Here is a 26,835-nt window from a genome sequence, read left to right as displayed (position 1 = left end):
TGTATTCGTTTTGCACTCATGTATATTACCCTCCCCCATGGTGTATAGTTTCACTTCCTCTTTCCCGACTAACCTGGAAGGTTCCAGGTCTTGGCTCTTGGCTCCGCCCCTGACTTCTCTTACATAAAGATCCCAGGATCTGTATGACTCATTCCTGTGAACCAGTCGGCGTGTTGAGATGTTAGCTCTGATCTTAGTGATTAAAAGCCAACTTGTTTAAGTCTATAACTTCTAGTTTTGTGGTTATTGAAGGCCCATCAAGTATATTAAGGGCAAGAGGATAACCAGGGAAAGAGTAGAGCCCATTAGGGACCAAAGTGGCAATCTGTGTGTAGAGCCAGAAGATGTAGGTGAGGTTTTAAATTAATATTTTGCATCTGTGTTCACTATGGAGAAGGACGATGCAGGCATAGAGATCAGGCAGGGGGATTGTGATATACTTGAACAAATTAGTATTGAGAGGGAGGAGGTACTAGTGGTTTTAGCGGGCTTAAAAGTGGATAAACCCCCAGGCCCAGACGAGATGTATCCCAGCCTGCTGTGTGAGGCAAGGGAGGAGATTGCAGGGGCTCTGACACAAATTTTCAGAACCTCTCACAGGGGAGGTGCCAGAGGACTGGAGAACAGCTAACGTAGTACCATTATTCAAGAAGGGTAATAGTAGGGATAAACCAGGGAATTACAGGCCAATGAGCCAAACATCAGTGGTAGGGAAATTCTGAGGGACAGAATTAGTCTCCACTTGGAGAGGCAAGGATTAATCAAGGATAGTCAGCATGGATAACCAATTTGACTGAATTTTTCGATGGGGGTGACTAGATGTGTGGATGAGGGCAGTCCAGTTGATGTAGTCTACATGGACTTCAGTAAGGCTTTTGACAAAGTCCCACATGGGAGACTGTTCAAGAAGGTAAGAGCCCATGGGATCCAGGGCAATTTGGCACATTGGATCCAAAATTGGCTTAGTGGCAGGAGGCAGAGGGTGATGGTCGAAGGTTGTTTTTGTGACTGGAAGCCTGTGTCCAGTGGTGTACTGCAGGGATTGGTGCTGGGTCCTTTGCTGTTTGTAGTGTACATTAATGATTTAGATATGAATGTAGGAGGTATGATCAGTAAGTTCGCAGATGACACGAAAATTGGTGGAGTGGTAAATAGCGAGGAGGGAAGCCTCAGGCTACAGGAGAATATAGACGGGTTGGTTAGATGGGCAGCACAGTGGCAAATGGAATTTAACCCTGAAAAGTATGAGGTGATGCATTTTGGGAGGACTAACAAGGGAATACACAATGAATGATAGGACCCTAGGAAGGACAGGATCAGAGGGACCTTGGTGTGCATGTACATAGATCCCTGAGGGCAGCAGGACAGCTAGATAGGGTGGTTAAGAAGGCATATGGGATAATTATATTCTATGCCTCGGCTAATGAAGGCAAGAGGAGGGAGGTTATGATGGAGCTGTACAAAACGCTAGTTAGGCCACAGCTGGATTAGTGTGTGCAGTTCTGGTTGCCACACTATAGGAAGGATGCGATTGCATTGGAGAGGGTGCAAAGGAGATTCACCAGGGTGTTACCTGGGCTGGACGCTTCAGCTATGAAGAGAGACTGGACAGACTGGGGTTGTTTTCCTTAGAGCAGAGAAGCCTGAGGGGGGACCTGATTGAGGTGTACAAAATTATGAGGGGCATAGGGTAGATAGAAAGGAACTTTTCCCCTTAGTAGAGGGATCAATAACCAGGGGGCATAAGTTCAAGGTAAAGGGCGGGAGGTTTAGAGGGGATGTGAGAAAGAACTTTTTCACCCAGAGGGTGGTTGGAGTCTGTAACTCACTGCCTGAAAGGGTTGTGGAGGCAGGAACCCTCACAACATTGAAGAAGCATTTAGATGAGCACTTGAAACGCCATAGCATACAAGGCTACGGACCAAGTGCTGGAAAATGGGATTAGAATAGACAGGGCTTGATGGCCGGCGCGGACACGATGGGCCGAAGGGCCCCTTTCTGTGCTGTATAAACCTATGACTCTATGGTAGCACTCTTGCCTCTGAGGCATAAGGTTGTGGGTTCAAGTCCCACTCCAGAGACTTGAGCACAAAAATTCAGGCTGACACTCCAGTGCAGTACTGAGGCACTGTCAGAGGTGGCGTCTTTCGGATGAGACATTAAACTGAGGCCCTGTCTGCTCTCTCAGGTGGATGTAAAAGATCCCATGACACTATTTTGAGAAAGAAAGACTTGCATTTATATAGTGCTTTCATGACCAGCAGACGTCTTGAAGTGCTTTACAGCCAATGAAGTACTTTTGAGGTGTAGTCACTGTTGTAATGTGGGAAAGAGCAGGGGAAATATCCCTGGTGTGCTAGCCAATGTTTATCCCTCAATCAATGTAACAACAGGATAATAGCAAAATACTGTGGATGCTGGAAATCTGAAATAACAACAGGAAATGCTGGAAACACACAGCAGGCGAGGCAACATCCGTAGAGAGAGAAACAGCGTTAACAAAAAGATACATTATCTGGTCATTATCACATTGCTGTTTGTGGGAGCTTGCTGTGCGCTATTTCACTGCCGCATTTCCTACATTACAACAGTGACTACACTTCAAAAGTACTTCATTGGCTGTAAAGCACTTTAGGACGTCCGGTGGTGTTGAAAGGCGCCACAGAAATGCAAGTGTTTCTTTCTTCACTGGTCTCACCAGCGACCTCTTCTGGCTGATTGACAGACGATAGTCCGCGCATGCGCACAGGGAACGGCGGTTTGGACCGAATCCGGCACAGCGACCTCTCCCGGTTACCAAGGGTAATAACCGTGCGTGCCCAGAGGAGATCAACCCCCTCCCCCACTCGGAGCTGCGCCTGCGCGATCGGATCCTGCCGGACGGAGTCGGCGCGGGCCATTCCGGGGAAAGGCCTTGGTGTCGGTTCCAGAGTCGCGATCGGTGATGCAAAGTGAGTTTTCTCCGCTCCGATTGGGTGGAGAATCGCACGGCGTCGGGGGGAGGGGTGGATCGGGAGAGAATAAGGAGAAATAGAAAAACCTGAGAGGCCGCAAATCCCCGGACCGAGCGGCGGCAGTTGGACGGAGCACGTGATCTCCTCGGGGACACGTGGCCCGGGCCCAGGGCCTGATTGACGGTAGCTTCCGACCAATAGGGAGCGGGCAGGGCTGGAGGAGCGAGCCGGCGGCGGGTCCTCCAACTAATCGGGGAGCCCGAGGGGCGGGACTAGCGCCGGCTGATTGTCTGATCCACAGGGCAGCGAGTTTCTCCAGTCCCTTGTTCACGGCCCGGGGCCAGGGGAGGCTGTGGGCCTTTATTCCCCGCATTGGACACAAGGCTCTTTGGCTCGCAACACACTGGCTCAGGTTTTAATAGAGACTTTTTAAATTCATCAATAAAAGCAGATAAACCCCTGAAATAAAGAATAGATTTGCCTTTCTAATCTAGGCTTTATTAACTTAAAAGTCCTGTCGCACATCTTCAACACCCAGTCCCAACTAAAGGCTGGAAAGAACTGAATTTAAGATGGCCACCACAAATCACATGACATCAACTACCAATGAGATTACAGCATATATCCCAAGGCAGGAAACAAACAACCAATCACAATACTTCTTACTAAAGAATAATCACCACATTCACCCCTCCTTTTAAAATATACTCCAACCTAAATAACCTTTACAATTTATAATTAATTATTTACAACTAAAACTATGCACAGACAAAATAAAACTATTCAACATGACACAATACTAAGTGAGCAACAACAAATAGTAACATTGCACATAAGTATTAAGTATCTCTCAACTAAAACAATATAATATAATATTTCAACAATTTTAAAACATTACTATCAATTTAAAAGTCCATTTTCAATCGGTCGACCGGATATCTTGTTCGTCTCGACCTTCTCAACCTTGGTGAAATTCCTTGCCCTCCCACACCAGGAGACACAGAAGTATCTTCTGCCGGAAGGCTATCCATATCCCGATTTTCAACGGTTTCCGGATTAGAAATCCCATCAGGAGGTAAACTGGGACGGTCATGAACATCCATCGAGGGCTGACTAATAGAAGTATAATTATCTGCAGTCGGATTGGAAATATTCGTAGTATCTGTAACAGCATCCACATTATCTGAATCATGACTATTGTTAATATCCTCAGAAGAGGGCTGGCCACCACAAGGAGCCAAGTCTTTAATTGAAACAGTACTTTCTTTCCCATCTTGGAATCGAATATGAGCATATTGGGAATTTGCCTCCAACAGCTCCACCTCCTCCACTAAAGGATCATATTTTGACAATCTAACATGGCGTCGAAGCAGCACCGGTCCCTGCATAGTAAGCCATGAAGGTACCGAATATCCCGTAGTAGATCTCTGCAGATAGTTAAAGAGCCTTTCATGGGGGGTCACATTAGTAGCCGTTGAAAGCAATGATCTAATGGAATGCAGGGCATCAGGCAGTACAATTTCCCACTGTGTATTCTTAAGGTTCCGGGATGTCAAAGCCAACATAACTGCCTTCCAGATCACCCCATTGTATCGTTCGCACTGTCCATTACCCTGGGGATTATACGGGGTAGTTCTGCTAGTAGAAATTCCCCGACTCTGAAGGTATTCCTTCAACTGGGAAGACATAAAAGAACTTCCCTGATCCGAATGGATATACGCAGGCATCCCAAAGATGACAAAAAGTTGAGTCAGACATTTGATAACTGTAGCAGCTGATACATCTGCGCAAGGAAAAGCAAAAGGGAACCTTGAAAACTCATCCACAACAGTAAATATATATCGGTTTTGAGTAGTTGAAGGAAGAGGCCCCTTGAAATCGACGCTCAAACGTTCAAAAGGAGAAGTAGCCTTTATAAGATGAGCTCGTTGAGGCTTAAAGAAATTCGGTTTACACCGAGCACAGATAGAACATGATGAAGTCATCCGCTTGACATCTTCAACTGAAAAGGGCAAATTCTTACTGCGTACGAAGTGTATCATCCTCATAACCCCAGGATGGCATAAGGCATTGTGAAGATTAATAAGCGTATCTCCGTGAATCACAGAACAATAAGCCCTCGACAGCGCATCAGCAGCAACATTATCCTTCCCCGGACGATAAACTATAAATGGTAACATGCCAACTCAATCCTCCACCTCATTATTTTATCATTCTTAATCTTTCCAAAATGTTTGACATCAAACATAAAGGACACAGACTTTTGATCAGTTACCAACGTAAAATGTCGCCCCGATAAATAATGTCTCCATTTACGCAGTGCTTCTACTATTGCATACGCCTCTTTCTCTATTGAAGAATGCCTTTTTTCACTATTGTTCAAGGTACGTGAGAAAATGGCCACAGGTCTTCCATTTTGGTTCCGAGTAGCCCCAATTGCAAAATCAGAAGCATCCGTCTCAATCACAAAAGGAACCTGCTCATCAATAGAATGCACAACTGCTCCAAGGATATCCTTTTTAAAATTATCAAAACACGTCCTGGCCTCCCATGATAGAGGATATGTCGTAACCCGAATAAGAGGCCGGATCTTCTGTGAAAAATTTGCAATCCAATTAGAATAGTAAGAAAACAGTCCAACAACTCGTTGCAAAGCCTTAGAATTAGTAGGACAAGGTAAATCAATCAATGGTCGCAGACGTTCTGGATCTGGTTTAATCTTGTTTCCCGAGGTAATGTACCCCAGTAGATTTACCTCAGTGGTCGAAAAGGTACACTTCTCTTTATTGAAAGTTAAACCAACTTTTTCCGCAGCTTGAAGGAATCTTTCTAAATTAGAATCATGCTCCACCCTTGATTTGCCACACACCGTGATGTCATCTAAGTATGAAAAGGTGTCAGAGAGAGAGTTATCACTTATAAAAGCATCCATTGCCCGTTGAAAACAAGCAACACCATTAGTAACACCAAATGGTATTCGGCAAAACTGATACAGCTTTCCACCAGCCTCAAAGGCCGTATATGGTTGATCCTTCTTAGCAATAGGAATCTGATGATAAGCACTCTTTAGGTCAATAGTGCTAAAAACCTTATACTGAGATACTTTATTGATAAGCTCATCAATCTTAGGCAAAGGGTACGCATCTAATTGAGTATACCTATTAATAGTTTGGGAATAGTCTATCACCATTCGTTTCTTATGTCTCTCGTTAGTCGTGACAACTACCTGTGCCCGCCAAGGCGAACAACTAGGTTCAATGATTCCTTCCAATAAGAGACGTTGAACTTCAGAATTAATAAATTCTATATCCTGACTGCTATACCTTCTTGACTTGGTAGCAATTGGCTTACAATCCGGCATCAAATTGGAAAAAAGTGATAATGGAGAAATGGATAAAGAGGTTAATCCACAAATAGATAAAGGTGGCTTAGTCCCGCCAAATGAAAGACTGAGAGACTCGTGTAACTGAAGCACATCATGACCAATCAAAATATCCGCACAGAGATTAGGCAAAACAGATAGGCGTATATCAGTATACGTATTACCTAGAAGAATCAATTTCACAAGGCAACAACCAGCTACTTGTGAAGTGAGAGTCGTCTGAGCCATACACACCTGATAGGAAACAGGCAAAATTTTCAAATGCTTCTCCTTTGCAAACTGAAGACTTATAAAACTCTCGGTACTGCCCGTATCTATAAGGGCCTTCACTTCCAACCCATTAACTTGGGCCGTAACTATAGCTTTGTTTAGGCCATGAGCAAATGCAGCAGAAATTGATGCAATAAACGCCCTATCTAAAGGCTGAATAGTCACAGAGGAGGTAATTGAACCTGATGATTTACACACACGTGCGTAATGACCTCTCTTGCCGCATTTACTACACACAGCCTCCCGAGCAGGACACTTCAGACGAGGGTGCCGGACGTTCCCACAAAAATAATACTTCTGAATCCTAGAGGCAACAGCCGCTGAAGTAGAAACTGTTTCAGAATCTATTAAACCAATCCTATTAAGTCCACATAATTCCTTTTCATCCGGAACTGCCGAAACCACAGTCACAGGCCGATTAAAAGAGCATAAGAATCCGAACTTCTCTGAGCCACATCCAATGGAGAAGCTTGCTCAAAAGCACTCTTAAGATCCAAAATCTTATTTTCTAACAACCGCTGACGAATTGATCTAGACAGTAATCCATTAATAAAAGCATCCCGTACCGATTCTTCCTTATATTCTTCAGCCGTCACGGCCTTATAATTACAGTTAACACTAAGGCACCGAAGTGCTTGTAAATAAGCATCCAAAGATTCTCCCACCTGCTGCCTACGGGCAGATAGAAGGTGACGTGCAAATACCTCATTCTTTGGTTTAACAAAAATCTTTTCCAATGTAGAAATAGCCACTTCGTAAGTTTTACAGTCCAAAATATACTTATACACATCCGGAGCAATGTAGTTGATCAGCATATTCAGCTTATTTAGAGACTCTTGATCCAACACGCCCAAAAAGTTTTTAAATGTACAATACCAATGTTTCCATTTATCATCCACTCCTGCAGAATTAGGGTCAGCATTGAATCGTTCTGGTTGAAGATATCGCTCCATTCTGACATAAAGTTAATAAATTGAAATAAAGAATAGATTTGCCTTTCTAATCTAGGCTTTATTAACTTAAAAATCCTGTAGCACATCTTCAACACCCAGTCCCAACTAAAGGCTGGAAAGAACTGAATTTAAGATGGCCACCACAAATCACATGACATCAACTACCAATGAGATTACAGCATATATCCCAAGGCAGGAAACAAACAACCAATCACAATACTTCTTACTAAACATAAAGAATAATCACCACAACCCCAAACAAAATTTCTAATATTTTATAGAATCATAGAATGGTTACAGCACAGAAGGAGGCCATTCAGCCCGTCGATCCCGTGCCGGCTCTCTGCAAGACCACTTCAGCTAGTCCCACTCCCCGCTCTTTCCCCGTAACCCTGCAAATATCTTTACTTCAGGTACTTATCCAATTCCCTTTTGAAAGCCGTGATTGAATCTGCCTCCACCACCCTTTCAGGCAGTGCATTCCAGATCCTAACCACTCGCTGAGTAAAAAGGTTTTTCCTCATGTCGCCTTTGGTTCTTCTGCCAATCACCTTAAATCTGTGTCCTCTGGTTCGACCCTTCCGCCAATGGGAACAGTTTCTATCTACTCTGTCCAGAACCCTCGTGATTTTGAACACCTCTATCAAATCTCATCTCAACCTTCCCTGCTCTAAGGAGAACAACCTCAGCTTCTCCAGTCTATCCACCTAACTGAAGTCCCTCATCCCTGGAACCATTCTTGTAAATCTTTTCTGCACCCTCTCTGAGGCCTTCACATCCTTCCTAAAATGCGGTGCCCAGAATTGGACACACTACTCCAGTTGAGGCCGAACCAGTGTTTTATAAAGGTTCATCATAACCTCCTTGCTTTTGGACTCCATGCCTCTATTTATAAAGCCCAGGATCCCGCACGCTTTTTGAACTGCTTTCTCAACCTGCCCTGCCACCTTCAATGATTTGTGCACACATACCCCCAGGTCTCTCTGTTCATGCACATATTTTAGACTTATACCCTTTAGTTTATATTGCCTCTCCTCATTCTTCCTACCAAAATATATCAGTTCGCACTTTTCGGCGTTAAATTTCATCTCCCATGTGTCCGCCCATTCCACCAGCATGTCTATGTGCTCTTGAAGTCTATCACAATCCTCCTCACTGTTCACTATACTTCCAAGTTTTGTGTCATCTGCATATTTTGAAACTGTGCCCTGTACACCCAAGTCTAAGTCACATATATATCAATCAAGAAAAGCAGTGGTCCTAGTACCGACCCCTGGGGAACACCACTGTATACCTTCCTCCAGTCTGAAAAACAACCGTTCACCACTACTCTGTTTCCTGTCACTTTGCCAATTCCGTATCCATGCTGCCACTGTCCCTTTTATTCCATGGGCTTCAACTTTGCTGGCAAGCCAATTATGTGGCACTTGTCGAACGCCTTTTGGAAATCCATGTACAACATGTTAACCGCATTGCCCTCATTAACCCCTCTGTTACCTCATCAAAAAACTCAATCAGAATCAGAGCGGCCGGGCCCGGTGGACGTGCGGCCAGGGCCCTGGCACCAGGAAACCCAGGGTGCAGCGCCTCCCCCATCCGAGCCGCCGCTTCCCGGTTTCTTCAGCCGGTTCCACCAAGTCCGCCTCGGGGCAAAGGACAGGAGCCAGGATCCCAGAATGGCCCGCGGCCCCGGGGAGCATGCGTACTCTCAGCGGGGAAATCAGCGCGTTGGATAGAGCGGTTTCTGGGGCGCGGTGAATTGTGTGTGCTGCGGCCGCCATTAGTCAGCGGCTGTGGGGAAGAGCTTTATTGCAGGCTGACCGAAGGTATGTCCCTGGCCGCCTGTGTAGGTCTTTTTGTTGTTTCAGTTTGAGCTGGAGTGGAGATGGAGGAGAAGCTGCTGGGTTTAACCCCCAGTACTTCTGAGCCCAGGAGGACCCAACAATTTCCAATGTGTGACAGTCAAGGGAGGTGGATTCTGGAGGAGATTAGGTTGTTACACAGACACTGTCCCTACAATGTAAAAGAGTATTGTTTTAGGAACAAGTATTTCTGTCGAGGTTTTTAATCCATTTTACATACACAGATTTGTTTTCATTCATTCTTGGGATGTGGGCGTCGCTCGCAAGACCAGAATATGTTGCCAATCCCCATCTTCCCGTTGAGAAGGTGATGGTGGGCCGCCTTCTTGAACCGCTGCAGTCCGTGTGGTGAAGGTACTCCCACAATGCTGTTGTGTAAGGAGTTCCAGGATTTTCACCCAGTGATGATGTAGCAACGGTGATATATGTCCAAGTCAGGATGGTGTGTGACTGGGAGAACTTGGAGATGATGGTGCTCCCATGCACCTTCTGCCTTTGTCCTTCTAGGTGCTGGAGGTTGCGGGTTTTGGAGGTTCTGTCAAAGTTCTGGTCGAGTTGCAGATGTATAAAGTCCATCTCCTTCGCCCCCTCCCACTCCCACCTCTCTCTCTCTCTCTCCTCCCATCGAGGCCAGAGTCCCAGACCAAGTGGCAGATTCCCTTCACTGAGGGACATTAGTGAACCAGTGGGATTTTATGACAATCCGGCAGCTTTCATGGTCACTTTTTTCTAGTGCCGGCCCCACAAATAACCAGATTCATTGAGCTCAATTTCACAACCTGCCTCTTTAGTGGGTTCTCTCTCACGCTCCGTGTTTTAAATTTATTTTACAGGGTATTAGAAGGGGAGGATTTGCAGACGGGAAACTCAAACCACACATCACGTCAAGATCTGACAGTCACTTGATTCATCAGGAACTGAATATCATCGGCCTTTGAATATGGAAGCAAAAAGCACCGTTCACACCGGGGAGAGGCCGTTCACCTGCTCCGTGTGTGGGAAAGGATTCACTCACTCATCCACCCTGCTGAGACATCAGCGAGTTCACACTGGCGAGAGACCATTCAGGTGCTCTCACTGCGGGATAGGGTTCAGGCAACCATCTGAGCTCACTATACACCAACGAGTTCACACTGGGGAGAGGCCGTTCACCTGCTCCGTGTGTGGGAAGGGATTCACTCAGTCATCCACCCTGCTGAGACATCAGCTAGTTCACACTGACGAGAGACCATTCAGGTGCTCTCACTGCGGGATTGGGTTCAAGCGACCATCTGAGCTCACTATACACCAGAGAGTTCACACTGGGGAGAGACCGTTCACCTGCTCCGTGTGTGGGAAGGGATTCACTCAGTCATCCTCCCTGCTGTCACACCAGCGAGTTCACACTGATGAGAAACCTTTTAATTGCTCGGACTGTGGGAAGTGCTATAAAGGTTCCGGGGAACTGATACGCCATCAACGTGTTCACACTGGGGAGAGACCGTTCAGGTGCTCTCACTGCGGGAATGGGTTCAGGCAGTCAGCTGAGCTCACTGTACACCAGCGAGTTCACACCGGGGAGAGGCCGTTCACCTGCTCCGTGTGTGGAAAGGGATTCACTCGCTCATCCAACCTGCTGAGACACCAGCGAGTTCACACTGGGGAGAGACCGTTCACCTGCTCTGAGTGTGGGAAGGGATTCACAGAGTCATCCCACCTGCTGACACACCAGCGAGTTCACACTGGGGAGAGGCCGTTCACCTGCCCTGAGTGTGGGAAGGGATTCATTCAGTCATCCACCCTGCTGACACACCAGCGAGTTCACACTGGGGAGAGGCCGTTCACCTGCTCTGTGTGTGGGAAGGGATTCAGTCGCTCATCCACCCTGCTGACACACCAGCGAGTTCACAAGTGACTGCAGGGGTTGGATTCTGCTGTTACTGCTGCTGCTAATCACATCCAAGACTGAACCATGTTCATTCTGACAGGTGGGGATTGTTTCTGCTGATGTTAATAACTCCAGGAACTGGGCTGGAGTTTAATATTCTGGATATATGTCAAATAAATCAACTTTGTTTTAAACACATTGTTGTAGATATTTGTTTTCCCACCTGAGTGTTTAGCATCACCTGGCTGGAGCTCAGAAAGGACAATCTGGGGGAGGATCGTACGGCAGGAACAGAACTCCAGCCTGGACACAGCCTTTCAGGGCCACACTGAGAGGGGCAAACAGCACTTTGGTCTTTCTTGTCTCTCTTCACTGACAGCAAAGTTGCCGTGTGGGTTAATCTCAAGGCGTGTGAGATACGTGTCCCAGCCGCTCTCTGCCATGGTTCAGAGCTCCTAGGCACGGAACAGAAGGCTCCTTTAGGAATGTACCGCAGTGCTTTTGTTTTAATGGCCTTATTAACCTGTGTTGCTACTTTTAGTGATTTGTGTATCTGGATCCCTCTGCTCCTCCAGCCCATTTAGACTCTTAGGGGGTGAGGCGCTATCAATTACTCATAAAAGACTGAGAGTTAAGAGAGTAACTAAAGGCTTTTATTAACAAAAGAATGAAGGTCTGCCTCGAGTGGTGGACCGGTCCAGAAATACAAAGGGCTGGGGAGCAGTCACCTTTATACTAGGACTTGTGGGAGGAGTCAGCCGAGGCATGTCCAGGCATGTACACAGTGGAATACAAACAGTGGTTTACCACAGGGGGAAATTCGGTGGCGCCCCCTTTGGGTCGCTAACGTCACCAGGGCTAATTTTAGCTCCCTGAAAAAGTTAGCGCCCCTGCGCATTAAATTCAGTGGCAGCGCCCCAGGCAGGGTGCTACTGGAAGCGCTCCCTTCCCTCTTGAGGCACTACCAGTGAATTTCACGGTGCTTCGTGTAACAGCACCATGCCCGTCGGCACATAGCACCGTGTCATAGCAGACCTCCCTCCCTGATTAAAGGGGAGGGGCCTAGCACTGCGCACACCGGGGCCCTGCTGGACCACCGGGGAGCGGGGTGTCGGATCAAGAGGGACGCCGGGCTGAGCGATCGCGGCTGACACCGAAGAAGAAAGGGGAAGGGGGCAGGTGCTGGCAGTCGGCCAAAATTAAAAGTTGCTGCCCGACACCTGCCCTTTAAGTGGTGTCGCCGCGGCTGCAGGAACAACCCCTGACCCTGTCGGACATATCATCCGGTGATAGGTCAGGAGTCGCAACCCAAGCTTGCAGCCAGGGTGCTGCGCACGGCGATGACGTCATTGCCGGTGGTGCAGTGCCGCGGGGCGCAACCGGCTGCCGCCGCCGCTAACCTCCCGTTGAATATCACAGCAGGCACAAAGCAACCCAATTTCACCCCCTTGTCCAAGTAGTGAGTGGCCTCCTTATTCTTCCCACCAAAACACACCCCCTCACACTGATCTACAGTGAACATAGTAACATAGAGATAGGAACAGGAGTAGGCCATTCGGCCCTTCGAGCCTGCTCCGCCATTCAATGAGATCATGGCTGATCCTCGTCTGAGATCATAGCTGATCTTACCAGTTCAGTACCCCGTCCCCGCCTTTTCTCCGTAACCCTTAATCCCCTTAGCCTTCAGAAATATATCCAATTCTCTCTTGAAAATATTTATTGAATTAGCCTTCACAGCCCTCTGTGGCAGGGAATTCCACAGGCTCACCACTCTTTGAGTGAAGAAATTCTTCCTCATCTCTGTTTTAAATGATTTGCCCGCTATTTTTAGACTGTGGCCCCTGGTTCTGTGCTCCCTGGCCATTGGAAACATTCTCTCTGAATTCAGCCTGTCCAGGCCTGCCATAATTTTATATGTTTCGATGAGATCCCCTCTCAATCTTCTAAACTCCAGTGAGTACAAGCCCAAACTATTTAATCTCTCTTCGTAGGTCATTCCCGCCATTCCAGGTATCAGCCTGGTGAATCGCCGTTGCACTCTTTCCATGGCAAGTACATCCTTCCGCAGATGGGGCGACCAAAACTGTACACAATACTCCAGATGCGGTCTCACCAGCACCTTGTACAGCTGTAGTAAGGTATCCCTATTCCTATACTCGAACCCCCTTGATATGAAGGCCAACATACCATTTGCCTTCTTAATCGCCTGTTGCACCTGCATGCTCTCCTTCAGTGACTGGTGCACAAGAACACCCAGGTCCCTCTGCACTTCCCCATCTCCCAATCTATTGCCATTTAGATAATAATCTACCCTCCTGTTTTTACCCCCAAAGTGGATAACCTCGCATTTATCCACATTATAGTGCATCTGCCACATATCCGCCCATTCCCCCAACCTGTCCAAATCGCACTGTAGCCTCCTGACATCCTCATCAGAGCCCACCCCTCCTCCTAGTTTAGTGTCGTCAGCGAATTTGGAAATATTGCATCCAATTCCCTGATCCAGATCATTTATATATATTGTGAACAGCTGGGGTCCCAGGACAGATCCTTGCGGCACCCCGCTGGTCACTGCCTGCCACTCTGAAAACGAGCCGTTTATTCCAACTCTCTGTTTTCTATCCGCCAGCCAGTTCTCTATCCACGTTAATACTTTGCCCCCAATCCCATGAGCCTTAATTTTGCATGACAATCTTTTGTGTGGAACCTTATCGAAGGCTTTCTGGAAGTCAAGGTACACCACATCCACTGGCTCTCCCCCATCTATTTTACCAGTTACTTCCTCAAAAAATTCCAGCAGATTAGTCAAACACGATTTACCCTTTGTAAATCCATGTTGACTCTGTCCGATCCTTTCCCCATTTGACAAGTGCTCCGCTATTTTATCCTTAATAATGGACTCTAGCATTTTGCCCACAACCGATGTAAGGCTTACTGGTCTATAATTCCCTGCTTTCTCTCTACCCCCCTTTTTAAATATTGGGGTAACATTAGCTACCCTCCAATCCACGGGTACTGTTCCCGAGTCAATGGAGTTCCGGAAGATGATCCTTAGAGCATCTGCTATCTCCAGGGCCACCTCCTTAAGTACCCTAGGATGTAGTTTATCAGGCCCCGGGGATTTGTCGGCCTTCAGTCCCCTCAACTTACCCAACACCATATCCCTAGAGATACTAATTTCTGTCAGCTCCTCCCTCTCATTAGTCCCTATGTTTGCCGATATTCCTGGGAGGTTATTTGTGTCCTCCTTTGTGAATACAGAACCAAAGTATGAGTTTAATTGGTCTGCCATTTCCTTATTCTCCATTATATATTCTCCCGAATCGGACTGCAGGGGACCGACTTGGGATTTTACCAGTCTTTTCCTCCTGATATACCGATAAAAGCTTTTGCAGTCTGTCTTTATTTTTGCTGCAAGTTTACTTTCGTATTCTATTTTCCCCTTCCTGATTAATCCCTTTGTCCTCTTCTGCTGTATCCTGTACTGCCCCCAATCTTCCGGTCTGGTGCTTTTTTTTGCCAGTTGATATGCCCTTTTTTTTGATTTTATGCTGTCCCTAATTTCCCTCGTTATCCACGGTTGAGTCACCTTTTTAGGTTTATTTTTATGCCAAACCGGTATAAACATGTTCTGGAATTCTTCCATTCTATCTTTGAATGCTTGCCATTGTCTATCCACTGTCAATCCCCCCAGAAACACCACCCAATCAATCTTACCCAATTCCCGTCTCATACCCTCGTAATTCCCTTTATTTAAGTTCTGGACCTTAGTCTCTGATTCAATTTCCTCACTCTCCATCTCGACTGAGAGCTCGATCATATTATGATCGCTCTGACCCAAGGGGCCTCGTACAAGAAGATTGGTGATAAGTCCCTTCTCATTGCACAATACCCAGTCTAAAATGGCCTGATCTCGAGTCGGCTCCTCGACATATTGGTCCAGATAACCGTCCCGAAAACATTCCAGGAATTCCTCCTCCTCAGAATTTTTACTAATTTGGGTAGTCCAATCAATATGTAAATTAAAGTCACCCATGATGACAGCTGTGCTCTTATCGCACGCTTCTCTAATTTCCCTTTTTATGCCTTCCCTCACCTCCATATTACTATTTGGAGGCCTATATATCACACCCACTAACGTTTTTCTCCCCTTGCTATTTCTCATTTCTACCCATACAGATTCCGTTTCATCCGAGTTAATATCCTTCCTTTCCATTGCATTAATCCCCTCCTTTACCAGCAATGCTACCCCACCTCCCCTACCTTTTTGCCGATCCTTCCTAAATATTGTATATCCCTGGATGTTAAGTTCCCAGCCTTGCCCACCCTGCAGCCACGTTTCTGTAATCCCAATCAAATCATACTTGTTTACCTCTATTTCCACAACTAATTCATCCACCTTGTTCCTAATGCTTCTAGCATTAAGATACAAAGCCTTCAGGCTTGCTTTTTTCACACTCTCATTATGAATTAGTTTGGCCCTTTGTGTTTCTCTCCTTTGCTTATTGCTTCTCACCTTTCTACCATCTATTTCTGACTTCATATGACTTCCCTCTTTTCCACTACCTAGGTTCCCATCCCCCTGCCAAATTAGTTTAAATCCTCCCGAACCGTCCTAGAAAATATTACCCCGAGGACATCGGCTCCCTCACAGTTCAGGTGTAGACCGTCCCCTTGGTACAGGTCACTCCTCCCCAAGAACTGGTTCCAATGCCTCAAGAATTTAAATCCCTCTCCCTTGCACCACTGCTCAAGCCACGTATTTAGCTTATCTATCTTACTCTCTCTAAACTTATTAGCTCGTGGCACTGGTAGCAATCACACTGATCTGCAGTGAAATTCATTAACACACCACCTCACACTGTTATATCGTGCAAACCATTAACAACCACCTCATGCTGATCTATAGTGAAATTCATTAACACACCACCTCACACTGATCTACAGTGAAATTCATTAACACACCACCTCGCACTGATCTACAGTGAAATTCATTAACACACCACCTCACACTGATCTACAGTGAAATTCATTAACACACCCCCTCACACTGATCTATAGTGAAATTCATTAACACACCACATCTCACTGATCTATAGTGAAGTTCATTAACACACCACCTCACACTGATTATAGTGAAATTCATTAACACACCACCTCACACTGATCTACAGTAAAATTCATTAACGCACCACCTCACACTGATCTACAGTGACATTCATTAACACCACCTCACACTGACCTATAGTGAAATTCATTAACACACCACCTCACACTGATCGATAGTGAAATTCATTAACACACCTCCTCACACTGATCTATAGTGCAATCCATTAACACACCACCTCACACTGATCTATAGTGAAATTCATTAACACACCACCTCACACTGATCTATAGTGAAATTCATTAACACACCACCTCACACTGGTCTACAGTGAATTCATTAATGCACCACCTCACACTGATCTATAGTGAAATTCATTAACACACCACCTCACACTGATCTATAGTGACATTCATTTGCCAATTACACACCCATGCTGAAATTTATTAATGGCTTGTTGCATTTTGTCTTTCTCAGTATTAACTCTACCTTTATTGGTATTATCGACAAACTTTATAATTGTTCTTCTGATTCCCGAGTCCAAATCGTTTATGAACAATAGTGATCCCAGCACCGTTCCCTGTGGAACACCACTGTACCTGAACTCTTAAATCACTCTGCTCCTCTACTCCTTTTAAAGTTTTACATAAGAACATAAGAATTAGGAGCAGGAGTATGTCACACGGCCCCTCGAGCCTGCTCCACCATTCAGTAAGATCATGATTGATCATCGACCTGAACTCCACTTTCCCACCCAATCCCCATAGCCCTTGATTCCCCTAGAGTCCAAAAATCTATCTATCTAAGCCTTGAATATACTCAAAGACTCAGCATTCACAACCCTCTGGGGCAGAGAATTCCAAAGCTTCATAACCCTATGAGTGAAGAAATCCCTCCTTATCTCAGTCTTAAATGGCCGACCCCTTATCCTGAGATTATGCCCATTAGTTCTACATACTCCAGCCAGGGGAAACAACCTCTCAGCATCTACCCTGTCAATACCCCTCAAAATCCTGTATGTTTCAATTAAAATGTACATTTCCTCTCATTCTTCCTCACAAAATGTATCACTTCACATATCTCTACACTAAATTTCATCTGACCTCTACCTGTTCAATCTACTATCCCATGTATATCATGTTGAAATCACTCTTCACAGTTCCCCACAGTCCCTATTGTAGTCTCATCTAGATATTTTGATCTTGTGCTCCATAAACCCAAGCCCAGATCATTTGTCTATATTGAGAAGAGCAATGGTCCCAACACTGACCCTGGGGGACACCACTGTTTACATCCCTGCAGTCTGAACATCCATCAATCACTACTCTCTGTCCTTTACAAAACTTCCTATCCACGCTACCCCACTCCCTTTAATACCATGAGCCATAACTTGTCCTCCCACTTTTAAAGGTTTGTGTATCTGAGCCGCTTGTTTCCTACAATACAACACTGTCAGTGACTACACTTCCAAAGTACTTCATTGGCTATGAAGCACATTGCGACGTCCTGAGGTGGTGAAAGGTGCTATATAAATGCAAGTCTTTCTTTCTTGTAGGTTTTAGAGATATTAGCATAACAAGGCTAAAATTCATTGACATCAAATGTCTTATGTAATATACATTATGGGAAAGAAGTTTAGTCTGAGTTAGAAACTCAAACAGGTGCTTCACTGCAGACAGGTCGCTATGGCAACACTGATAAGACATTCCATTCACTGAATCGAGTGGTTGGAATCTGTAATCAGATCAGGGGAAAAACAGGTTTTGTCTGTTATTAAATACAATATAAGCTTAAAGCAGAGTGAGTAGTAGAATAGATTAAATTATAATGTGTGCTGTTCATATGTATAGTTGTGAAACTATAAGAAATAACATAATTAACAGCAGGCATGGTAGTTTAGGGATGATGAGAACATTACTGTAGAAAAGTAACTGTTGGGAACCAGGGAATGTGTCCTTGTAAATCACAGATTAGCGAACTTCCAGCTGTGTTTTCCTCGCTTCCTGCCAAAACCCAGCAGAGAAGACAAATAAGAGTCAGGTGCCAGAGACTGCAGGGTATAAACTACATGAGAGTAAGCTTGCAGGGAACATAAAAACTGACTGTAAAAGCTTTTATAGATATGTGAAGAGAAAAAGATTGGTGAAGTCAAACGTAGGTCCCTTGCAGTCAGAATCAGGGGAATTTATAATGGGGACCAATTAAATACATACTTTGGTTCTGTCTTCACAAAGGAGGACACAAATAACCTCCCAGAGATGTCAGGGAACATACGGTCTAATGAGAGGGAGGAACTGAAAGAAATCAGCATTTGTAGGGAAATGGTGTTAGGGAAATTGACGGGATTGAAGGCCGATAAATCCCCAGGGCCTGATAATCGACATCCTAGGGTACATAAGGAAGTAGCCCTAGAAATAGTAGATGCATTGCTGGTCATCTTCCAACATTCAATAGAATCTGGAACAGTTCCCATGGATTGGATGGGAAGCTAATGTTACCCCACTATTCAAAAAAGGTGGTAGGGAGAAAATGGGGAATTATAGACCGGTAAGCATGACATCGGTAGTGGGGAAAATGCTAGAGTCCATTATAAAAGATGTAATAGCAGAGCACTTGGAAAACAGTGACAGGATCGGACAAAGTCAACATGGATTTACAAAAGGTAAATCGTGCTTGACTAATCTACTGGAATTTTTTTAGGATGTAACTGGTAGAATAGATAAGGAAGAACCAGTGGATGTGGTGTATTTGGACTTTCAGAAGGCTTTCGATAAGGTCCCGCATAAGAGATTAGCATGTAAAGTTAAGGCACATGGGATTGGGGGCAAGGTACTGACTTGGATAGAGAACTGGTTGGCAGACAGGAAGCAAAGAGTTGGAATTAATGGCTCTTTTTCTGAGTGGCAGGCAGTGACTAGTGGGGTACCACAGGGATCGGTCCTAGGACCCCAGCTATTCACAATATATATTAATGATCTAGACGAGGGAACTAGATGTAATATCTCCAAGTTTGCAGACAACACAAAGCTGGGTGGGCATGTGTGTTGTGAGGAGGATGCCGAGAAACTCCAGTGTGATTTGGACAGGTTGGACTATAACCTGGTGTTGTGTGACTTCTTCCAGTTGGAAGCAGACACTGAAGCCCGGCCCCGCCCACACTATGTTCCTGTACAAAGATGGTCGCGCACGCGCTCGGCTACACACAGGGTCAAAATGGTGTCGCACTGGAACGTTCCGCCCTCCTTTACAAAGATGGCGGCCATTAACCTGGGCCTGCTCGTGAAGAAATCCCCCCCAGCTGCAAACACGGGATCTTCAGGTTATTATTCGGGGCTTGCAGCCGACACCAGTTGTTTTTGAAATCTCCCCAACCATCCATCGCTCCATTACTCCCCTGCGGCTCTGATTTTTACCCGCTGCGGAATCGCTCGAACGCCTTCTGTTCCTCAATCAGTCGGTCTCCAGTACTGTACTGCGCATGAACATAAGAACATAAGAACATAAGAAATAGGAGCAGGAGTAGGCCATTCGGCCCCTCGAGCCTGCTCCGCCATTCAATAAGATCATGGCTGATCTGATCCTAACCGCCAATCCACTATCACAGAACCGTCTCCTGAATCTAACAGAATTAGACACACGAAATAGGAGCAGGATCAGGCTACATGGCCCCTGGGCCCGCTCCGCTACCCACAGGGCCATGACCAATCCGAACCTAGACTCATGTCCAAATTCCTGCCCGCTCCCCGTAACCCTTAATTCCCTTTACTTCTAGGAAACTGTCTATTTCTGTTTTAAATTTTGTAATGATGTAGCTTCTACAGCTTTTTGGGGCAGCATATTCCATGGACCTACCACCCTCTGAGTGAAGTAGTTCCTCCTCATCTCAGTTTTGAAAGAGCAGCCCCTTATTCTAAGACTATACCCCCTAGTTCTAGTTTCACCCATCATCGGGAATATCTTCCCCGCATCCACCCGATCCAACCCCTTCACAATCTTATATGTTTCAATAAGATCGCCTCTCATTCTTCTGAACTCCAATGAGTAGAGTCCCAATCTACTCAACCTCTCCTCATATGTCCATCCCCTCATCCCCGGGATTAACCGAGTGAACCTTCTTTGTACTGACTCGAGAGCAAGTATGTCCTTTCTTAAGTATGGACACCAAAACTGTACGCAGTATTCCAGGTGCGGTCTCACCAATACCTTGTACAACTGAAGCAATACCTTCCTATTTTTATATTCTATCCCCCTAGCAATGAAAGCCAACATTCCATTGGCCTTCTTAATCACTTGCTGCACCTGCATACTAACCTTTTGAGTTTCGTGCACCAGGACCCCCAGATCCCTTTGTACTTCAGTAATTTCCAGTTTCTTGCCATTAAGATAATAACTTGCTCTACGATTTTTCCTGCCAAAGTGCATAACCTCGCACTTTCCAGTATTGTATTCCATCTGCCAAATCTCTGCCCACTTACTTAGCCTGTCAATGTCCCCTTGCAGGTTTTTTATGTCCTCCTCACTCACTACTTTCCCTCCCATCTTAGTATCATCTGCAAACTTTGATATGTTACACTCGGTCCCCTCCTCCAAATCGTTAATATAGATTGTAAAGAGTTGGGGACCCAGCACTGACCCCTGCGGAGCACCACTAGTTACTGATTGCCAGTCTGAGAATGAACCATTTATCCCAACTCTCTGCCTTCTGTTAGATAGCCAATCCTCTATCCATGCCAGAATATTACCCCCAATCCCATGATTTTTTATCTTAAGCAATAATCTTTTGCGTGGCACCTTGTCAAATGCCTTTTGGAAGTCTAAATACACTACATCCACTGGTTCCCCTTTATCCACCCTATACGTTACTTCCTCAAAGAACTCCAGCAAATTTGTCAAACATGACTTCCCCTTCATAAAACCATGCTGACTTTGTCCTATTAAATTATGATTATCCAAATGTCCTGTTACTGTCTCCTTAATAATGGACTCCAAAATTTTACCTACCATAGATGTTAGGCTAACCGGTCTATAGTTTCCAGCCTTCTGTCTACTGCCCTTTTTAAATAAGGGTGTTACATTAGCAGTTTTCCAGTCTGCCGGGACCTTTGCCGAGTCCAGGGAGTTTTGGAAAATTATTACCAATGCATCCACAATCCCTACCGCCACTTCCCTCAAGACCCTAGGATGTAAGCCATCAGGTCCAGGTGATTTATCCGCCTTGAGTCCCATTATTTTACCGAGTACCATTTCCTTAGTGATTTTGATCGTGTTTAGCTCCTCCCCCCCTTTAGCCCCCTGTTTGTCCAGTGTTGGGATATTCTTAGTGTCTTCTACTGTAAAGACTGATGTAAAATATTCATTCAGTGTTTTTGCCATCTCCATATTTCCCACCATTAATTTCCCGGTCTCATCCTCTGAGGGACCAACATTTACTTTAGCCACCCTTTTTCTTTTTATATAACTATAAAAACTCTTACTATCTGTTTTTATATTTTTTGCTAATTTACTTTCATAATCTATCTTCCCTTTCTTAATCAATCTTTTTGTTATTGTTTGCTGTCTTTTAAAGTTTTCCCAATCCTCTATCCTCCCACTAGATTTGGCGACCTTATATGCCCTTGTTTTTAGTCGAATACTATCCTTAATTTCTTTACTTAGCCACGGATGGCTGTCTTTTCTTTTACACCCTTTTCTTCTCAGTGGAATATATTTTTTTGCAAGTTGTAAAATAACTCCTTAAATGTACACCACTGATCATGTATCGTCTTACCCTTTAATCTATTTTCCCAATCCACTCTACTCAATTCCGCTCTCATACCTTCATAGTCTCCTTTATTCAAGCTTAGCACACTTGTTTGAGATCCAACCTTCTCACCCTCTAATTGAATATGGAATTCAACCATGTTATGGTCACTCATTCCAAGGGGATCCTTTACTAGGACATTTTTAATTAATCCCATCTCGTTACACAGGACGCGATCTAAGGTTGCTTGCCCCCTGGTCGGTTCAGATACATACTGCTCAAGAAACCCATCCCTAATACATTCAATGAACTCATCCTCAATGCAGCCCTGCCCAATTTGATTTGTCCAATTAATATGATAGTTAAAATCCCCCATAATTATAGATGTTCCCTTATTACAAGCCTCAACTATTTCCTGATTGATACTCCGTCCAACAGAGTTGCCACTGTTCGGAGGCCTATAAACTACGCCCACTAGTGTTTTTTTCCCCTTATTATTCCTTACCTCCACCCAAACTGTTTCATTATCCTGATCTTTTGACCCAATATCATTTCTCTGTATTACAGTGATTCCTTCCTTTATTAACATAGCCACCCCACCTCCCCTTCCTTCCTGCCTGTCCTTCCTGATCGATAAATAACCTGGTATGTTTAATTCCCAGGCATTGTCACCCTGCAGCCATGTTTCTGTAATGGCCACAAGATCATACCCATATGTAGTTATTTGTGCCATTAACTCGTCTATTTTGTTACGAATGCTACGTGCATTCAGATAGAGAACTTTCAAAGATGTTTTGTGACACTTAGTTCCTGTTTTTGCCCTTTTTATTACTTTACCTTTTACTCCATACCTTCTGCCCCTTCCTGACACGCTCTGGTTTTTAATTTCCCCACTGCTACCTAAGTCGATGACCTTCTCTGTTGTCATTTTTATTATTTGCTCTCTAGGAACCTCCCCCCCACTAGTTGGTTTAAAGCCCTCTCTACAGCCCTAGTTATATGATCTGCCAGGACTCTAGTCCCAGCACTGGCCAAGTGAAGCCCGTCCCAACGGAACAGCTCCCTCCTGCCCCAGTACTGGTGCGAGTGTCCCAGGAAGCAAAACCCATTTCTCCCACACCAGTCTTTGAGCCATGCATTTAACTCTCTAATTTTATTTGTCCTAGCCAAATTCGCTCGTGGCTCAGGTAATAATCCAGAGATTATTACCCTTGCGGTTCTGCTTTTTAATTTGGCCCCTAGCTGCTCAAACTCCCTCAGCAGAACCTCCTTCCTTGTCCTATCTATGTCGTTGGTACCAACATGGACCACGACAACTGGATCCTCCCCCTCCCACTCCAAGTTTTTCTCCAGTCCAGAGGAGATGTCCTTAACCCTGGCACCGGGCAGGCAACACAGCCTTCGGGACTCTCGCTCTCGGCTGCAAAGAACTCTATCTATCCCCCTAATGATACTATCCCCTACCACTACAACATTTCTTTTAACTCCCCCCACTTGAATGGCCCCCTGCTCCACGGTGCTGTGGCCAGGTTGCTCATCCTCCCCGCAGTCCCTGTTCCCATCCTCACAGGGAGTAAGAGCCTCGAATCTGTTGGACAAGTGCAAGGGCTGCAGCTCCTCCAACACTACTTCCTGGATCCCCGTACCTGCCTCACTTCTAGTCACACCATCCTGGCCACGGACTACATCTGAATTAATTAATCTAATTGGTGTGACTACCTCATGATACACAGTGTCCAGTTATCTCTCCCCCTCCCTGATGTGTCTCAGTGTTTGAAGCTCGGACTCCAGCTCTTCAACACGGAGCCGGAGTTCCTCGAGCAGCCAACACTTACTGCAAATGTGATCATCGTGAACATCAATGGTGTCCACCAGCTCCCACATATTGCAGCAGCAACACATCGCCTGATCTCCCATTCTATGTAATTAATTAAATTTATTAATATTATTCTTAAATATCCTCTGCCCCGATTCTAGATGGTGAATATCACACCTTAGAAACTATAAACCAAAGAGATTTAAGCTTAAAAGGGAGAAATACTTACCAACCAATCACTTACCAACCAGTAGCAGGGATAAACCAGGGAATTACAGGCCAGTGAGCCTAACATCTGTGGTAGGGAAATTATTGGAAAAAATTCTGAGGGTCAAAATTAGTCTCCACTTGGAGAGGCAAGGATTAATCAGGGATAGTCAGCATGGCTTTGTCAAGGGTAAATCATGTCTGACAAATCTGATTGAATTTTTCGAGGGGGTGACTAGGTGTGTGGATGAGGGAAATGCTGTGGATGTGGTTTACATGGACTTCAGTAAAGCTTTTGACAAAGTCCCGCATAGGAGACTGGTCAAGAAGGTAAGAGCCCATGGGATCCAGGGTGCCTTGGCGCATTGGATCCTAAACTGGCTGAGTGGCAGGAGGCAGAGGGTGATGGTCGAAGGTTGCTTTTGTGACTGGAAGCCTGTGTCTAGTGGGGTACCTCAGGGATCGGTGCTGGGTCCCTTGCTGTTTGTGATCTACATAAATGATTTGGATGAGAATGTAAAAGGTATGATCAGTAAGTTCGCAGATGACACAAAAATTGGTGGGGTGGTAAATTGTGAGGAGGAAAGCCTCAGGCTACAGGAAGATATAAACGAGTTGGTCAGATGGGCGGAAAAGTGGCAAATGGAATTTAACCCTGAAAAGTGCGAGGTGATGCATTTTGGACGGACAAATAAGGCAAGGGAGTACACAATGAGTGGTAGGACCCTAGGAAGTACAGAGGGTCAGAGGGACCTTGGTGTGCATGTACATAGATCCCTGAAGGCAGTGGAACAGGTAGATAAGGTGGTTAAAAAGGCATATGGGATACTTGCCTTCATTAGCCGAGGCATAGAATATAAGAGCAGGGAGGTTATGATGGAGCTGTACAAAACGCTGGTGAGGCCACAGCTGGAGTACTGTGTGCAGTTCTGGTCGCCTCACTATAGGAAGGATGTGATTGCTTTGGAGAGGGTGCAGAGAAGATTCACCAGGATGTTACCTGGGATGGAGCGCCTCAGCTATGAAGAAAGACTAAACAGGCTGGGGTTGTTTTCCTTGGAGCAAAGAAGGCTGAGGGGGGACCTGATTGAGGTGTACAAAATGATGAGGGGCATAGATAGGGTAGATAAAGAGGAACTTTCCCCCTTAGTAGGGGGGTCAATAACAAGGGGGCATAGATTCAAGGTAAGGGGCAGGAGATTTAGAGGGGATTTGAGGAGGACCTTTTTCACCCAGAGGGTGGTTGGAATCTGGAACTCTCTGCCTGAAAGGGTGGTAGAGGCAGGAACCCTCACAACATTTAAGAAGCATTTGGATGAGCACTTGAAATGCCATTGCATACAAGGCTATGGACCAAATGCTGGAAAATGGGATTAGACTGGACAGGGATTGATGGACGGCGCAGACACGATGGGCCGAAGGGCCTCTTTCTGTGCTGTAAAACTCTATGACTCTATGACTTACCCGCTTTCTGGTGACATCACACTTGGATTACTTTTTACCTCTCTCCTTCCAGACTGGAGACTGGTAAACCTTACCTGGTCTCTGGGACTTTTATAGCCCCTCTCTGCCGCTCAGGATTCCCGCCGACGCTGTGAGGCCTTACCTGGTCTCTGGGACTTTTATAGCCCCGCTCTGCTGCTCGAGATTCCCGCCGACGCTGTGAGGCCTTACCTGGTCTCTGGGGCTTTTATAGCCCCACTCTGCCGCTCCAGATTCCCGCCGACGCTGTGAGGCCTTACCTGGTCTCTGGGGCTTTTATAGCCCTGCTCTGCCGCTCGAGATTCCCGCCGATGCTGTGAGGCCTTACCTGGTCTCTGGGGCCTTTTATAGCCCCACTCTGCCGCTCCCTCTCAGCCAATCCATTTGTGGCTGGATGATATGGGGCAGAGGTTGTGGTAAACCACTGTTATACCTGCCTGTGTGGGTGTTTGTATTCCACTGTGTACATGTCTGTACATGCCTCGGCTGACTCCTCCCACGAGTCCAGGTATAAAGGTGACTGCTCCACAGTCCCTCTGTATTCTGGACTGGTCGACCACTCGAGGCACACCTTCATTCTCTTGTTAATTAAAGCCTGTTAGTTACTCGCTTAACCTCAGTCTTTTGAGTAATTGATAGCGCATCAATTTTATTAACAAGATTTTTCTATAATGGAGAAGATCCTCACACCAGCATGCCTGGACTTAGACCATCGGGAGGCGGATGCATCCACCAAGTTTGCTCACTGGCTTAGGTGTTTTGAAAGATTCCTGATCGCCTCCGCTGCAACGGTCAAATCGGATGAGGACAAACTGGATGTCCTGAACTCCAAAGTGAACCACCGAGCGTACTCGGTCATCCAGGACGCGACCTCGTACACGGCTGCTCTCAAGCTCCTCAAGGACCAGTACACGTGCCCAGTGAACGAGGTGTACGCCAGGCACCTCCTGGGGAGTCGTAAACAACAACCTGGGGAATCGACCGAGGAATACCCTCAGGCACTGTCTGTGCTTGGCCGGGCCTGTGGTTGTAAGGATGTAAAGGCCGCCGTGTACACAGAGGAACTTATCCGGGACACTTTGTAGCGGGCCACAGGTCCAATTACACCCGACAGCGATTGTTGGAGCAGAGTCACCTCGACCTCAACAAGGCCTCTGAACTCGCACTATCATTGGACGCAGCCTACCGGGGCATG

The 26,835-nt window shown here is 45.8% G+C and overlaps 1 protein-coding gene across 3 annotated transcripts in view; it reads left to right on the top strand.

Moving 5' to 3' along the window:
- LOC147082061 (uncharacterized) overlaps positions 1 to 11,484 on the top strand; it is a 132,959-nt gene extending 121,475 nt beyond the window's left edge. For all 3 annotated transcript variants that reach the window (XM_085980485.1, XM_085980483.1, XM_085980484.1), the window contains exon 3: positions 10,255 to 11,484. In XM_085980485.1, the coding sequence (XP_085836611.1) occupies positions 10,362 to 11,315 (954 nt within the window). In that variant the 5' untranslated portion in view covers positions 10,255 to 10,361 and the 3' untranslated portion in view covers positions 11,316 to 11,484. The remainder of the gene's footprint in view (positions 1 to 10,254) is intronic.
- Positions 11,485 to 26,835: the final 15,351 nt, after the last annotated feature.

The sequence above is a fragment of the Somniosus microcephalus genome, unplaced genomic scaffold (assembly GCF_052327205.1).
Source record: "Somniosus microcephalus isolate GS21.2 unplaced genomic scaffold, FLI_Smic_1.0 scaffold197, whole genome shotgun sequence".
Classification (NCBI taxonomy): domain Eukaryota; kingdom Metazoa; phylum Chordata; class Chondrichthyes; order Squaliformes; family Somniosidae; genus Somniosus; species Somniosus microcephalus.
The sequence above is the reverse complement of the archived record's forward strand: the minus strand, read 5'-3'. Positions and strand labels throughout refer to the sequence as shown.